Source organism: Cryptomeria japonica, chromosome 8 (genome assembly GCF_030272615.1).
Source record: "Cryptomeria japonica chromosome 8, Sugi_1.0, whole genome shotgun sequence".
In the NCBI taxonomy this organism is placed as follows: domain Eukaryota; kingdom Viridiplantae; phylum Streptophyta; class Pinopsida; order Cupressales; family Cupressaceae; genus Cryptomeria; species Cryptomeria japonica.
This window is the reverse complement of record NC_081412.1, coordinates 624,859,714-624,878,036: the sequence shown is the minus strand read 5'-3', so window position 1 is coordinate 624,878,036 and position 18,323 is coordinate 624,859,714. Positions and strand designations below refer to the sequence as shown.

General features: G+C 34.1%; 1 protein-coding gene across 1 annotated transcript; it reads left to right on the top strand.

Annotated features, from left to right (window-relative positions):
- The first annotated feature begins 842 nt into the window (after positions 1-842).
- Positions 843-16,405, top strand: LOC131045159 (protein STICHEL-like 4). Its single transcript, XM_059210596.1, has 5 exons — positions 843-1,727; positions 2,136-2,331; positions 3,083-3,670; positions 16,179-16,252; positions 16,301-16,405. The coding sequence occupies exons 1-5, from the start codon at positions 843-845 to the stop codon at positions 16,403-16,405; spliced, it is 1,848 nt and encodes a 615-aa protein (XP_059066579.1).
- The last annotated feature ends 1,918 nt before the right edge of the window (positions 16,406-18,323 follow it).

Here is an 18,323-nt window from a genome sequence, read left to right as displayed (position 1 = left end):
ACTTCCAGGGGAAAATCGATCCAGGTATGGATAATCAGTGGTGGAAAATCATAGCCAGTATGAATTTCAGGGGAAACCCATGTGTAGTGTGGATTTTGAGTGGGGAAAACGGGTGGGTAGTCTCGAATATGAGGGGAAAAGCACCTTTGGCCTGGAATTTGACCCTCTAACCCTTGGAATATGGATTTCCCTTAGGAATTTGACAATTTAACTACTCAAAATCACTTAGAAACTTCAAATTTAGATTGAAATTAGGCAAATTTTTTAAAATATTGAGCAAAACGCTAGAAAAATATTGGGATAAAGTGTGAAATCAACTTAAATAATACTTTAGGAGTGAGAAAACACTCCAAAAGGTCCGGAAATATCCTGACACTTTAAAATCACTGATGCGCGTGTTTAAAAACACATTAACACTCAAATGGTCAATACTTAGACAAAACTTAGGATCATTAAAATATCAACGTTTGCAATTTGATCCTATAACTTGAAAAACCCTAGATGGCACTAGGCATGATCAAAACTCCGAGACTCAAATATGGGAAACACAAAATTGCCCACTAAGCAGCCAAAACCCTAACCTAACAACGCAGAAAACAAGAAAGAAGGGGTCTGCATTAGCAATGTTCACAGCAAGCGGTAATCCTGGGAGGAGACTTCCAAGACAAAGAAGAATCGGTAAAATGAATTGTAATATTGCAACTACCTTATGTTCATCATATAGATTTTATAATAGGTCTGCAAATTGCTCTTGAAACTCCTCGTGCAATTCAGTCTGCGGTAAAGATATGACCATAAGCTATAGTTTTTCATCCAATGAATCCTATGATAAGAACCTGATAATGGATTCACTAAATGCATCTAAGAACATGAAACACAAAAATCATAGGACTTTTGCATTTAATGAAAGGAAAACCAACAAAAAATACCCACTTCAATCTTTGATAAATCAAGAACATCGTGGAATAGTAAATGATCTTGATCAAATTGTGAGAAAGCAAGAAGAGATTCATTTGGGTTTTTGCCAAAAGTATAGACCTAAATCCTTCAAGGACTTTATCGGACAGAATATTGTAAGAAAATACCTTATAAATGCAATAGTGAAACTAAAGATTGCTCCCTTATATCTTTTCTATGGACCAAGAGGAACAGGGAAAACGTCTGCTGCAAGAATTTTTGCTTCAGCATTGAATTGTTCATCTCCGAACAGGAAATCAAAACCCTGTTGTGAATGCAGTGAATGCTGCCTTTGCTTATCTGGGAAAAACCCTCATATCGTAGAACTGAATGTAGCTAGCAGTGATGCTAGTGAAAAGCTGAAATTATGCTTTGAGACTGTAAAATCCAATAATGTAACTTCTGGGTGCAGGGTTTTTATTATAAAAGATTGCCAGCAACTGAGTCCTGAAGCCTGGAACAATGAAATCCTGAAATGCATGGAAAATCCTACGGATTATGTGGTGTTTATTCTGATCACAGTAGATTTAGAATTGGTTCCAAAAGCAGCAATAACGAGATGTCAGAAGTTCTACTTCCAGAAGCTTAGGGATGCAGATATCTCCAATATGCTTGAGAATATAGCAGTTGCAGAAAAGATTAATATTGAAGATAAGGCATTGTATTTAATCACAGAAAGAGCAGGTGGGTCATTACGAGATGCAGAGATAGCATTAGAACGGATCAGCTTTCTTTCATCTACAGTTACAGTCTCAAGGGTTTTCCAAACGGTACATTTTATCTCTGTAGTTTTTCGTACAAAAGATTCTATATCTACTAGAACAAGAATAGTTAATAGCTTAAATTGTTTATACACTGTATAATCCTCGTAAACTATAGAAAATCTATTTGTACCCGGGACACTAACAGGTGTCCAATAACTAGTAAAATTCCCCATGTTACGTCATCTTGAATAAAGTTGTTGAAATCATGACATAGATGATATAGTGTAAACATGTTCTTAAGACTAGAGCCTTTATCTAATGCACCTAGGTGTTGATGACGTTTTTGTAGCTTAGGGTTTTTACCTTATATTGATTCAAGTCGATTGTAATAGAATAATGTTTTACAGGGATCTGATTTGGACGCTGCCCTTAATGAAATTTTGATTTGCAGATTGATTGTTGCCGGATGAAAAGCTACTACATTTACTTGAGTTTGCCTTATCAGGTGACAAGGAGAATACAGTGAGATGTACAAGAGAGATAATTGATTGTGGAGTCAAGCCACTGACCCTTGTTACACAGTTAGCAGCACTTGTTAAGGATGCTCTGATTAATAGTTGTCTCTCAACTGAGGCACAAGAAAACCAATATTCATTTGGAATGCCTTACTGTAAATCACATCTTAAACTTTCAATTATGCAAAATGAATCATCTTTTTACGATTTTCAAAGTTTCCATTCACACTCAAGCTACTCCAAATATATTTTGAAAATAGTTCAAATGTAATGCATAGCTCAGATCAATTAGGATTTTAATTAAAGACTTGCCCTGCAGTAAGACTATTTAGATACTAAATAATTTATAGTTCCAGTAATATGATTCATGGCTTATAAGTAACTGAGGAACTTCAACTAAGTCTTAACATGTTGATGTTTATTAATGTCAGAGGCATTCTACTCTAATATAAGTAGTGGAATGTAATGACATGAACATTAAATCATAATATTTATATTTATATATGTTAATTTAAATAAAATTGTTTTCAATTAAAATAAAATATCTTATAAATAAATAAAATAGCTTCAAATTAATATTTTTTGACATTTTAAAATAGATCTATTTTAAATATCTATACTAATTTTATTTAAATTTTATGATGTATAAAATCTAAAGCCCAAGAATCCCATTATCAAGTAGATTACTGGCATGTAAACAGTGTCAATCATTTCCAATAAGCATTGAGTAATCTTATACAATTGACTTTTCAGTTTGCATTATAGCTTACTCTTATTGTTAAACTGCAATTCTTAATGCTACAGTCTTTCAAAATTGAACGAGTGATGAAATGATTACACTTCACTAGGGGCAGAAATTGACAGATGTGGACTTTTTATAACTAATATTGAAATAATGTTTTTCAGCATCCATCAATAGAACAGAGAAGTTAGGCCGCGCTTTGAAAATCCTTTCAGAGGTAGAAAAGCAACTGAGGGTTTCTAATAAGTGCATTTCTTGGCTCACAGCAGCCCTTTTACTGTTTGTATCAGTTGAGCTGAATTCAAATTCCCACTCAATTGTGGACACAGAGATAGATGAGAAGGATTCAGCTTATGAAGACAAAATAACCTGTCATTATACTGATCAATCGAATCAGTATGAAGCTCCAGACACAAGTCTCTCTGCATCTAAAGTCAAGACAATTGAAGCGAAAAATTCTGGAATAGTAGATTCACTTGATAAAGGATATGAATTTCCCCAGAACATAACTAACCGTATCTGCAATTTTGATATGTCTAAACCAGTTCACTTCCATGATATTGAAAATTATTTCCCAATACGATCTCCATCTCCAAACTGCACAAGTGAAACAGGAAAACTGGATCTCAATCCAATGAGCCCATGCAAAATGGAGGAGATATGGCAAATTGTGCTGAAAAATATTCAGTTTACAACTCTCGAGGACTCGGTACAAGGTCAAGCAAAGCTGGTGTCCTTGCTGGAATGCAAAGGTATGTGATTTCTTAGTTTGATATTTCTATTTTCAAGGTAAGACGTATTGGAAGTGTTCCTATAAGATCTGTTGTTTTTCGAACACCACCATTACATGACAAATCTCAAGTAATAATCCATAAAATTAATTGAAGTGCACATAAACAGAAGCATTAATGTGTTTGCCTTAGGAGTAAATGCAGTCTAATATGGTATATGGGCATCTCATTTCATGTTGACTAGTTGAAATGGGGATTTCAATGCAGAAAAAATAATAATGCTAAACATCAAGCAGCTTGAGCTTCATTATCAAAGCATGAGTTTTACCTCAAATGATTGTTCTCCACCAGCAACTATCAAACACAATGAGCAGTGACTTCAGTTTATGAATTTAGTCTGTTTTGTTTATTAATGTTGACAATGCCAGTAAGAATGAAATGGTCACATGAACATGTTAACAATTTTTGTTTTAATCTTTTATTTTAAATTTGATAATCATTTAGATGTCAAATTATTACTGTTTAAATTTTTTAAAAGAAACCACATATATTAACGTTTATGTCTGCATGCATTAACTTAAATAAAATAACTTTGAAGTAAATAAAATAATTTTAAAAAATTATTTAAGATATCTATACTCATTTGTACAAAATAGTTACAGTTTTTCCCTTTTCTGGATCTTTTAACACAGTGAACAGTTTCTTATGGACAGCCAATGCAGGTGCAATAGCCCATGTGGAATTTCAGAATTATCAAGAAAACTCAAAAATGGAAAGCTTAGAAACGAGCATATCCAAAGCATTAGAAGAAGGAAGGCACCAATGTTATTTCTTGTAATCCAGAAGATGCACTGTATTGCCAGGAAAGTAAATTGAATTCCTGCAAGTCTAGCTTAACGAGATGTATTGAAGTGCTTGCAGGGAAGCACATAAAACGGAACAAGAGGAGAAATCTTGGATTCAACCCCTTCAATTTTATGCCTTGCCCAAACTCAAGCTGTATATGTGTCTCTCTGTGGAATGTTAACGCTGGGTGTCACTTATAGGATATGGCAAATACCACAGACTGATTTTACATATTTGCAACTTTTACGTTTATGTCAAAATATCCCTACAAAAGGAAATGATGGTAAATTTCAAATGGAGCAATGTTGAAAGACAACTTATATTTTTAAGATGATATAAATTATGTGAGCTTATATAGTTAACCTTATATAACTAAGCTTGTTTCTATGTTGATAGAATTGAAATTTAACACTCATAACATCTATAACCATTTGATATTAGTAATAATTCTCATGTCACCCCTGCTATTATAATTCATCTTATTTTATTTGAATTATTTATATTCTTTTGATAAATATTTTTATGTATTGTTTGGAAAAAAATGGAGAGGTTAAATTTAGGAGTGTTACAAATGATTCAAAAGATTAATTATTTAAAATTGTTATTTATATTTATATCATGCAATAAGAATTAAAAGATTAGTAATAAGAGGTGGATTTTATTTTTTGGACTTCTAAGTTTTATCTAATATCTAAGTCCTTGTTATCATCAATGATATCCTAGCCAATGTTAGAGTTATTTGTTTTATGTTTTCCTCTTGCCTAACAAGTCATTTATCATCCTCAACATGACAAAATGGCCAAAGCTAGGATATTTATATCTCCCATTTAGCTGAGCATGTCCATGTTCTTTATGTTGCACATATAAATGCCATTGTTGTCATTGATATCAAATCGATGCCAGTTTGTATGGTCTGGCGGTTGTTGGTGATCCATATATGTATATGTTCAATGGAAGTATGGTATATCTAGTTAATGGTCTAGACACTTGTTTCTATGATATGTTGCTACAAGATTGATTTCATATTCACAGGGTGTTGATTAGAGGATATGGGATGATGTTTTAGGGTGTTTTTGGAAGTCTGGTATTCCCTACTTGGTCCGGAAGTGATTCCGTTACCTTTTGTGTTTGCTCTTGTAATCTATGTTATATTTCAAAATGTTTGCTTATATCGGATATGCTTCAGATGATGTTACCATTTTTAAGGTGATATACTTCTGTTATGGTGGATCACTTATTCTATTTATGCATATTGGTCCAAATGGTTGTGTGTAAATAATTTTGATGATGATTGGAAGGTGTGCCAAATTGGTGTGAACCCTCACACATCTTCTTTTCCTTTTGGATGATGTATTTTGGTTCGATGTTATGTATATATTACATTTTTCTGTGGCCAACTTAGCAGGTTTATTTTGATTCGATTGGTATATATTAGGTAGATCGACAATGTTTGAGGTGTGATACACGAGGATGAAAAGAGGGAGTGTGCTATGATGATTTATAGGAAGTGCAAAGTAAATATAAGGTTTAGTGGTTGTGCAGACAGATGAGTACAAATTGTGAACTCTTATTTACATTCTGATTGATACTAATTTGTATATAATTTAATCTATTATTTTTACTATATATGAACAATAGTTTGAATCTTTCCTTGAAGAAGCGATCTTCAACAGAACAAGTCCTGATTTTGTATCTTGGCTAAGGTTGTGCAATCTAGTGTGCAACTTTGGAGTAGTGAGCTCTTTGGTACAAAGCCAAATTCATCGTAAACTATTGGTATATATTGTGAGTTAGATTCTCATAATGGTTTTTCCCTATTTGAGTTTTCCACTTAAATCTTGGTGTTCTTGTGTTGATTGTTTTTGTTGTTTTGGTGGTTTAATTTTATGCATAAATATATGGATGAATTTTATGGTTCAAGTAACTTAATGTGATCAAGTTTTTGTAGATGTTTATTCACGCCCCCGGCCCCCCGCCTTGACCTCTGGTGGTGTTTAACACTTGAGAAGAAGAAAAACACTAAGATGGTTGTCAAGTGAAATATACCATCTTGTATGACTATGAGAGAGTAATGGCAAGACTCTCAATAAGAGTTGCTTCAACATTGTCGATATTTTAGACATATAAAATTGTTTATATCTTGAGCACAAATTAGAAAGATGCAAAGCAATAAGTATACAATACATTGACCTGATGACCCAAAAGATTTTAGTTATGAACCACCTTTTTCCTTGCACTTCAATTTCTAATGAAAGATTAAAGGTAATTGTTGTTTTTCTATAAGTAGAAAATTACTCAGTACCTAATGTGTTACCATATATAGAATAATTTATTATATTAAAAATAGAAAAACGATCTTTATTAGAAAGTATGTCAAATCTATGTGAATTTGGTAGGAAGAAAAAAATAATACCTCAAAAGAATATTATTTAAATTAAAAAGCTTACATAAAAAAAGTATGAATAAATTTTTAAACCATTTACAAATAGAAATGAAATATTGGATTGAATAACCCTAATTTAACCAATGCACATCTAGCAAATTTTATCATCTAAGTCTTTGGAAAGATATAAAACTTCCTATGTAACCAATTAAATTCATTTTCAAACTCAAAAATAGCTGAGAGAAAATCCCTATGAAATTTTTCCAATATATGATATGGATATTTTTAAAGGATCCCAATATGAAAGGTAATTTAAACATGGATAAGCAAGGGAATGTGATTTAAAATTTGCTAGCCAAAATGTGAGTCATAGTGATCTAGTTGGAATTTTTTTTTCTCCATTATGTCAATAGTTTATTAGCACAAGGAAGTAGAGGCTTAGAACGAGAAATAAATATAATTAAAAATAAAAAATTCACCATAAATAATTCATTCCAACAAACAATCTTCTAGATAGACAATAATAAGAATGAAGGGTCACCTATAACACTAGGTTCTATACTCTAAAATTTTGGATATTGAAGTTAGGAAGAAAGTACCCAAGTGATAGTTCAAGGTTTTCCTCAACATCAATTGAAGTTACGCACTTTATCATCTACAAAGTGACCATTAATAATATTTATCATCAAGGATGATACCATGAACCAAATTATAACAAATGGAGCTTTCTAGTAAGTATCCAATTCCTTCAACAACAAAGACAAATAAAGAAAGGTTAGAAGGACAAGGCTGCTAAATGAATTGAAAGAATCCAAATTGATCCTAGATTATATTTCATCAATCAATCAATAAATAAATAGGTAGAAGCATTCATAAAAACCATCTAGATGGCACTAAGGAAATTATGACTCAAAAAGGGCCTTAATCATGTGTAGCAATAATGAATAATCATGTTTATTTTCGTCACATGCTTTCTCAAAGTCAATTTTGATAAATGGCCTATTGGTTTGATTTTTAATTCAATTTTGTAACTTGACAACAATTATAGTGGCTAATAGATATATACCTTTGATAAGCATATTTGATGAATTTAAATAATGAGTGTAAGAAAACCATGAATACACAATGCTAGATCTTTGGTGATAATCATGTAGAAGACATTAAAAAAGATAATAAATCTCAATTTTTGGATCAACTTAGGATTTCTAGCTTTAGGTATGAATTTTATGTTTCTTGTGTTGGTGAGAGAACCTAAAATTTCATTACAAGTGTGTCTTGAACCTCTATATTTAATTCGCATGTAAATCCATCACAACCTAATACTTTATCATTATCTAGACACACAAAAAATATTTTGTTGCAAGCTACCTATTGGGTAATATAAGATCAAAAGGGACATCATCAAGACATTATTTAGGATTTTGAATCTATTAAAGAGAATCTTTTAGGGTTGGAAAACTAGGTTATAATAAAAAAATATTGAACAACATATAGAAAATCTATGAAGTAAGTATTGTTAGGATAACTGGTGAACAACTGAGAGGGGGCAGGGGGTGAATCCGTTGTTAATAGATTATATCAATTAATCCACTTAATAACTGATGAGTTGAGATATTAGCTCCTTTTATTCCTAGAACTCATAAGTTTTTGTCATGTTTTGATTTATATGATGCAATGGTAATGATGCATTAAAGTTTGATTATATGCATTTCAGATGTTAACTGAACCCATTAAATCACGTTTTGTCTTTGCTTGTTATTCCTACAACCATGTGATTTATTCCTGTTGCCATATAGATTGTCATAGGCGATATCATGTGTGAAATTAATAGATGTTTTGATTAATTAAAATAGATATGTGTATGCTTGTATGTTCTCTCTTTTGAATTACAGGAATAAATGAGATGTTGCGGAGAAGGTTGTCCTATCATGCCAATAGCAATATGAGATATTCAAGGAGGCGACTAAAAGTTAAAATCAACAAAGAGGATAATAAGCATAAGGAACGTCAGAGGAGAAGTAGGCGCGCAAGAATCATTTATGTTAGACTCTAGTGGCCATCAATCTTGTAATACCACCACACTATGTTTTGGATGTGGTTTGGTTTAGATCCACGGTTTTAGTGGCTTAACTCTGACTGTTCTCCTTCATGAATGTTATCTGCCTCTTCTCATCAATGCGATCTTAATTGTAGAAAGTTATTGTTTTCTTTTAAATGAGTGTCTTTGTCTCTTTTCTGAGGTTAGAAAGAAAAGAGAAGGAAAAAGAGCAGAAGATTTAGAAATAAAGTTGTAGTGTGTTTTGAGTTTCCTTTCATTCTGAATAATGTATCAACTTTTGAGGAACAATGAATAAAGATATGTTATTCTAAGCACTTAGAGTTATTTTGGAAGCCTGGAAGAACTCATCCAAGGGGGCCCACTTAGTGAGTGTTCCTGTGCCTTTGTTAAATTTAGTTTTCTTCTTTTGCTGCAGTAGACGTCCTTGCATTGACTATTCCTGCAACCATTGGAAATAGATCCATTGACTGTTCCTACAACCAAAGCAAATAGAGTAATTCATGTTTGGTAGCTTTGGACTTAGTATTTCTTGAGTGAAATTTATGTTAATGCAGAGTTTTTCCTGTATCCATTCAGTTGTTTTGATTCTTGCTTACTTTTCGCACATATATTTTAGTTGTTGCAGTAATGCAGGGTAGCTATCACAGGAACTTAGTGCATATATAGTGTAGACCCATTTCAAGTATTAAATCCCTGGGTTGACAATCAAATGAACTCCAACTATGGAGATAGTAACTTCACAGAGTGAATGTCCAAACTTTAGGTTGAGACTTTAACTATAGTTATTATTCTTATTGTTGGACTGAACATTTTTGGTATCGTTGTCGGGGATGGTGTCAAACTAAGAACCTGTTATGGTTATTATATTTTTAGTTTTTAGTTTAGTTGTTTTTGATAGACCTGATTGTTAAGTAATTTCTATGAACCTGCATGCATAGGCAAAGAAGATATGCTCAAGGTAGATTCCTTTGCAGTCATCCCAATCATGCAGGAATTGATCCATATGACCCCCCATATGTAAATACTTTTTCTGCACTTTATCAAATCCCAGAAAATATGAACCATCCCAAATCTGAATTTCTTGAGAACAACCTCCATTTTCTCTTTGGACCTCCAAAAGAAGATCTTCATTTAGTGAATTCTCCCAAAAGGCCAATGCAAGGAAATCCACCTCCTGGTGGGAATAATCCACCTCCACATTTGACACCAAAATTTGAGTTTCGTATCTCTGATCAACATGATAAGGCTAATCTCAAGAACATTCCAACTTCTTCCCTCCCTAAATTCTATGGATTAGTGATAGAGGACCCAGACACATTCTTGTTTGAGTTTGATGTCCTCTGTAGGAGTTTTAATTATACTAAAAATGCCCATAGGCTCAAAATATTTCCTACGACTTTGAAAGAATAATCTTTAAGATGGTTTATGAGTCTAGGGAGTATCACAATCACTACATGGGATGAGATGAAACAATTATTTCTCACAAAATACAAGGATTATTGTAGAGGAACTGATCGCCATGGGGATGATATTTTTAGAATGACAGAGAAAGAAGATGAGAGTCTAGAAGATTATTTGGAGAGGTTTCTATTCAGTGTCAAAAAGTTCAAGCATAGCACTCTAAATGAAGATTCTATCAAGATGATATTTTTGAGAGGAATCAGTGATGAATGCATTGATGCTTTGGATCTTATGGGAGGAGCTGACATAACACAATCCACATGGAATGACATCGGATAAATTTGTCAAAAGTATTCCAGATCTGCTTCTAAGAAAAATAGGCATTTCAAGTGAAGATTTTCTTCATCAACATCTGGTAATGGAGTTTCTAGAATGAAACTTAGCCATTTGTTGAAGGAATTTAAGGAGGATATCATAAATAATATGGCTACTCAACTAGACACACTCTCAGCTAAGAAAAAGCATGAGGAAGCTGATGTAGTTTTTGCAGAATTCTGCCCTCATTATAGACAAAGGAAAAGAGACTGCATATGTAAAATTGTTGTGAATCTTGAAGTTCCTAACTTCAAGACAATACAAGGTGATGATGAACAAGTTTTCTATGTTTCTCAAAGAAGTCCAAATTTTTCAAGACAAGGTATGCCTCTTGATCCACTTTCTTTTTTAGGTTATAGTGGAATTCCTATGAACCAAATAATCAATGGCAATCTCCATATTCTCAAAAGTTTGGTAGTTATCCAAATTGGTATGGTTCTCAAGGCCAAGGGAAACATTTTTCCAGTCAACCTCCACAGTGGCATAAACCATAAGGAAACTGGTCTCCACCTAAGGGACCATGGCAACAATTTCAAGGAAATTGGCAATCCGCTCCTCAATGGAGGGCGAGTCAGCCATGGACAAAACAATCTTCTGGATATCAGTAGCCTTTGCAGCAACCACAACCACCTAAATAATGCCTCCCCCTATAGCCACTACTATTCCACCTAAACCCACACTATTGCCCACTAAACCAATGTCGAATCCTAATAGCAAATCTTAGCAACAACAACAAGTTTATTCACCTGATCCTAATAAATACCCAACCTATTCTCTATCTATAGGTGATATTCACCTCAGATCTGGGACAACTTTGCCTAATCTGTCCCCTCCAGTTGTAACTGAAATACCCAAAGAACAAGAAATATCTAGTCCAACAATCCCAATACCTCAAAATAAACAACTACCCCCATATCCTCACAGGTTGCAAGAATAAGAGATTTTTCCAGAATAGGAACAAAGTTTTGATATTGTAGACCAACTAAAACATGTTTGTGTTAAAATCCCATTGTTATAAGCTATAAAGGATGTGCCTATATACAGTAAGGCACTTAGGGAAGCATGTCTAAAGAGGCCTGGTAGAAAGAAAAAAGATCCCCAAACAGTGCATGTAATGGGTCAATTGGCTGATATTATGTTAGGAAAAGTTTCAATTCCTAAATATGCTGATCTTGGTAGCCCTTTTGTGAATATAGTCATCAATGACACTCAGATAAAGAATGCTTTGATATATTTGGGAGCAACCATTAATGATATGACAAGGGATATTATGCAGCGGCTTCAAATGACTAGTCTCAAACCTACACCTACTGTCCTACAACTTGCCGATAGTTTTATAGTTTGACCTGAATGTATGATTGAAGATATAGTTGTTGCTTTGGATTCTTGGGAATGCCTTGCAGACTTTATGATCCTGTCTCCTAAGGCCACATTGGGAGGATATCAAGTGATCTTGGGAAGATCCTGGCTTTCTACAGCTGATGCATATATTGGATGCTGGTGGGATATGACTATCTCAGATGGAAATACTACCAAAACATTAGCTCTGTATTCTCCTGCTCAACCCCAATTTGATCAACAACAAGCCATTTGGCATAACTTGGGAGAATAATTTGAAGGAGTTGACTCTATAAATCACCTTATGATGATTAATAGAGGACCATTCATCCAACTTCATGATGATGATTCAATGCTTTATAAAATTATGATAAATGAGTGAAGACAAGAGCAACACTCATAGGAGTTAGTATCAAATATTTCAGAATCAGACTTTCCGGCAGCCACTGATATATTGCATACTCTGTTGCCGCAAGAAGTCTGCAGTTCTCATTTTTCTAATGTATCTCAGATTGATCTTACTATCAAAGTAGAAGTTGATTCAAATAAATATTTGAATATCAACAGTAATCTTACAGAAATTCAAAGAGTAGCACTTCTAGACTTGCTCAAATGTCCCAAACATGCTTTTGCATGGGATTACAAGGATATGCATGGAATTGATACTATAGTTTGTACCCACCGTACGTACATAAAAGAAGACTATAGACCACTTAGACAACCACATCGAAGAATCAATCCTGCATTAAGAGAAATAGTTAAAGAAGAATTGCTGAAATTGTTAAATGTTGGGTTTATCTATCCTATTTTGGATAGTCAATGTGTATCACCTTTAGTGATAGTTCCCAAGAAAGGAGGAAAATGGATGGTATGTGTTGATTATAGAGCCTTGAACTTGGCAACCAAAAGGGATCATTTTCCATTACCATTTGTGGATCAAGTATTAGACTCTTTGGCAGGGAAGTGATATTTCTCATTTCTTGATGGATTCAGTGGCTACAACCAAATTTAGATTGCCCCAGAGGATCAAGAAAAGACTACATTTACTTGTTTCTGGGGAACATATGCATATTCTATTCTTCCTTTTGGATTATGTAATTCTCTAGCTACTTTTCAAAGAGAAGTGATAAGCATATTCTCAGATATTTCTCAGGACAAAATGAAAATTTATATGGATGATTTTACAACCTATGGTTTAGAATTTGAAGAAGCATTGGAGAACCTAAAGAAAGTTTTGCGATGGTGTGAAGACTATAATTTATCATTAAATAGTGAAAAGTGCTTCATGATGATGTAGGAAGGTATATTTCTTGGTCATTATATCTCTATAAATGGAATACAAGTTGACCTAGCAAAAATAGAAGTTATTCAAACTATCACTACATCGATAAAGAAAAAAGATGTCTGAATTTTTCTTGGTCATGCTGGATATTATAGATGGTTTATCAAAGATTTCAGCAAAATTGCAAGCCCTTTATATTCTCTTTTGACCAAGGATATGGAATTTAAATGGACTTCCTTATGCAATGAAGCTTTCTTGAAGCTCAAACAAGCTTTGACCCAAGCACTCATTCTTAAAGGTCCAAACTGGTCCTTACCATTTCAAATTCACACAGATGCATCAGATTATGCCATAGGAGTAGTCTTAGGATAAAAGATTGATAATTTGGAGAGTGCAATTTATTATATCAGCAAGAACATGCAGGGGCCTGAGCTAAATTATAGAGTCATTGAAAAGGAAATGTTAGCAGTTATATATGGCCTCAACAAATTCAGGCATTATATGACAGGATATTCGATATTTGTGCATACTAATCATATCGTAATCAAATATCTCATGAACAAACCTTCAATTAAAAGAAGATTGGCTTGTTGGTAACTGTTGATGCAGGAATTTGATATCACAGTTATTGATAAACCAGGAAAGTCCAATGTGGTTGTAGATTATCTTTCTAAGCTTCAATTGTAGGATGATCTTGCAGCCATAGATGATGCTTTTCTAGATGAACATTTATTCCTTATACAAGGACACACTCCCTGGTATGATGATATTGCCAATTATTTAGCTGCTAATAAAATGGCAATTCATTTCTCTCCTAAAGAAAGAATGTTGTTGATTGAGAAAAACTTTAACTTCTCATAGATTGTTGATTGTTTATTCTATACTGGACCTCACCAAGTCATGAGAAGATGTGTTAGAGAGGATGAGACATATGATATCCTACATGCATGCCATGATGAACCATGTGGAGGACATTTTATTGCAAAGAGAACATCACTTAAAATATTGAGCACATGATATTATTGGCCAATATTATATATGGATACAACATAATATACAAGAAAATGGACAGATGCCATCGCATGAGTAGGCCTATTAGATCTAATGAAATGCCATTATATCCACAGATATTAGTTGCACCATTTGATAAATGGGGATTAAATTTTGTTGGGCCAATTGATCCCCTTTCCAATGGAATATCTTATATTTTGGTATGTACTGATTATGTAACCAAATGGGTGGAAGCACGAGCTTTGAAACATGCAAGAGATAATAAATTGGTTGTTCTTCTCTATGAAGAAATATTTACCAAGTATAGAGTTCCAAGAGAAATTATTTCAGACCAAGGACCAGAGTTTACTTCCACATTGATTGCAACATTGCTCAATGAATACAATATAAGGCACAAAAAGTCTACCCCATACCATCTACAAGCAAATGGACAAGTAGAAGTCACAAATAGGGATATAGAAGCCATTCTTACTAAAACAATAGTTGTTCATAAAAAAAAATTGGTCTCAAAGACTTCCTGAAAACATTTGGGCAATGGAAGAACATGGAAAACACCAATTAGTTTTACACCTTTTGAAATGGTGTATGGAAAAGCAACAATGATGCCTATTGAGTTTGAACACAAAACTCTAAGAATAGCTCTATAATTGAATATGCTACTTTCTAAAGCACAAAAAGACTATATTAACCAATTGAATGCTTTGGATGAGCTGATAAAAATGGTTGTCCAACAAACAGAACTTATTCAAAATCAGAGAGATAAATGGCATGATAAGTACATAAAGGAGAAGAAAATTCAAGCAGGTGACTGGGCACTGCTATATGATTCTCGATATAAGGATACTATGGGAAAGTTGCAAACAAGATGGTTAGGCACATATGAGATAGAAGAAGTTTTGAAAAATGGAGCAGTTCGCTTGATCACTATTGATCCAGTTTGATTCAAGCTTTTAGTAAATGGTCACCGACTACTCCTCTATCATAAGCTTGCAACCAAAGAACAATTCCTGCAACAATTCACCAGTAAAGAACAAATATCAGTTCTTACAGAAACTAGACAAGTTCCTACTGCCACTGAAGGAAGCAATCGGGGTGTGGTTCCTGCAGCTTCTGCAGGGAACGTTCCTCACACTCCATAATTATTCAAGCATCATTTCATAAAGATATTTCTATGTCTTATGGAAATATTATTCTCCATAACTAAGTTTTCCATCCACATCATCCCACCTCATTTCTTTATCTATCATTTCATTCATGTCACATCATTTTATTTCACCATTTTTTGCCTAACCATTTCATGCAGCATTTATTCGCACGACTGTAGGTATGTACATATATCTTATTTTTTTATTAATTATGCATTTATTATTTTACTGTGATTATTGCCTATTTCCAATCCACATACACTTCCCTATGTCATTTCCGCAAGTGTGGACACATTCAAAAAGAAGTTTGCGGGGGGGGGGGGGGGGGTTATGGTCTGATTTCCAAGATTAATAATTATCCATCCTTGTAATTAACTTGATTTGATTGCCTACCATCATTATTTTTAATGAGATATTCTTTGGTATGAGTAAGTAATGAATTCTGCCACCAAAACTAGAAGTAAGGAAGGAATTTTCAAGAAAATATTTTTAGATCAAATATTTTCAGTTGGTAGGTTACTACAAGTCCTCATTCTCAGTTGTGCAAATTATTTTATGAGCTGAGATAGTCATGGGTGGAGATCCTATCCACCATGAACTAGGAATCCATGATGCGTTGCTATAGGATGCCCTGTGTGAGCATTATTTTTGGCTGCATGGTTGGATTGATTACTTTATGAAAATAACAGATTATAATGAGGAAATTGCTTCCGAGTTCATCCATTCATTCAATCAAGGGAAAGATTCTATCAAAGGATTAAGGGTTATTCCTATAGAACATTGAATAGCTGAAGTTACTGAGTTGCTGTAGGAAGGAGAACCGTTTCCTGAATCAAAGGATGCAAGAAGCGCTAGAGCAGAAATTGCGCACCCCACAAATGGACCTCTAACAATGGACAAGCAGGGAGCCAGATGAGTATCTCTTCCAGCAGAATGGCCCCAAGTGGCATTGTATATAATGAAATACATTACCTGTCATGAAAGGTATTCAAATTTACATTCAGTCCATTTCAAATTGCTTAGTCATTTATGGCATGGGCGAAGGGTAAATGTTCCAAATTTTCTATACCGCCTTATTTCCATAAGTGCCAAAGAAACACTGAAGAATGGAAATCATTTTGTCAGTCATCATGGTTTGATAAAATTGTTAGTAGAATGTTCTCTTAGGGATGTTTCTCAAATGGCATGGGGGGTATTTGAAGATATACTGCAATTTAGGGTTGAGGATGCTCATGTTGCAGAGGAATTAGCAACTCAAGAGGAGGATATAGGAGAGCCCTTGTCTCCTATAATTTTTGTAGGAAATGAACCTCTCATTGCCAAAGAAGCTTTGAATGTGACAGAGGTAGAGATGGGCGAAACAAACATTATGTATCCCTTTACATATTTCCAAAGAGGAGCAACATCTTCTAAAAGAAAAGGGAAAGAATTATAAACAATTGATGCAGAAGATGAAACTATGGTTCAGCCGCAAGCAATACAGGTTTCTCGTGTAGCCAAGAGACATAAGCCAAAGGGAAATACTCCTACAGCAAAGCCTCTAGTAGAAATTATTCCTGCAGCTACTACAAAGGTATATGCAAGAAGGAATCAGAGTAGTACATAGAAATTTTGTCCAATAGGTGATGCAAGGAGGTTATTTCAATTGAATCATCAGAAGAGGAACGTGGGAGTCTAGCAGAGGTTAAAATCTAGGAAGAACATGGCGTTGACAGACTTTCAAGTCTGGCATATGTGGTAGAACAATTTGAAGAACATGTCAAATAAATTCCACACCCCAAGATAATAGCTATCAAACCTCCATCATCTTTCACTAGTTTGTCTATTGCATTAACATTTTATAGGTAGTGGGAGATAGAGAGGGCTAGGTTACATAGAATTATTGATAAGCAACAAAGGGAAATTGAAAGGAGGGATGATAAAATTGAAGAATTGAAAGAAAATATTAATACAATTACCAGTATTATCCCTAAATCAATGCAATGTAGGGCTCCTCCAAGAGCTTATGCTTTGCATCTAAAAGAGCGGTATTTAAGTTTTGAGCTAAACCACATCATTAGAGATCTTGGCCCTTCTATAGACACCCCAAAAGAATTTTATGATGCTTATCAGGCCTCTCCAATAGCTATTAAAATTTGATTACGTGAATTCTACTTGCATAACTATGTTGTGACTTCTGATAGTGAGTAGAATCCCTTGTTATACATCAGTGATATCCACATAAAAGCATTAATGTCATGGGTGTAAAATAGGCCAAATCATATAAAAATATTGAATTTGATTGTCCATTGCCACTTAGGACTGAAGCCAAATCCCTAAGGATTCTTTATTATGATTGGCGAAAGCTATTAGCAAGGCCAGATGTAAGGAGTTAGGTATTACCAATGAGGGAAGAAATATTCCAAGCATATGAACACTTGATTGAGAATGAAAGTGCAACTGCAATTGACTACCTGAGTCAACTTTGGAATAATCTACCAGAGGACTTGAAACAGGGTGAACCTCATTCACTGCCAAATTTTCATGCAACTATACAAAGAGCCCCTAAATACATCCATTTAGTTAGGATGAAAAACAATGAATGGCTACCCTTGATCTTTCAACCCCCTATCCTCATGTAGCCATTGTTGGGATGTAGGATTACAGACAAACCCTATGAGACAACTACAGAAGAAGCCAGATGGGCCAAATTAGAAAAGATGAAGGATCTTATTAGAATTTGGCTTTAGGAGAGATAGGTTAGGGAACTATTGGTGACTTAAGAGTTAGTACATGAATCATAAACTTTCCTCTTGCTGGAGGATCAACAAGACTAAGTTGGGGGTCATGATGAG

What these genes read in the sequence shown, in the direction of transcription:
- LOC131045159 (XM_059210596.1), top strand. Translation starts at nt 843, where the DNA reads ATGGATTCACTAAATGCATCTAAGAACATGAAACACAAAAATCATAGG. An exon ending in TCTCAAGGGTTTTCCAAACG is followed by an intron (nt 1,728 to 2,135) that starts GTACATTTTATC and finishes CCGGATGAAAAG; the next exon opens with CTACTACATTTACTTGAGTT. An exon ending in GTCCTTGCTGGAATGCAAAG is followed by an intron (nt 3,671 to 16,178) that starts GTATGTGATTTC and finishes TGAAAATAACAG; the next exon opens with ATTATAATGAGGAAATTGCT.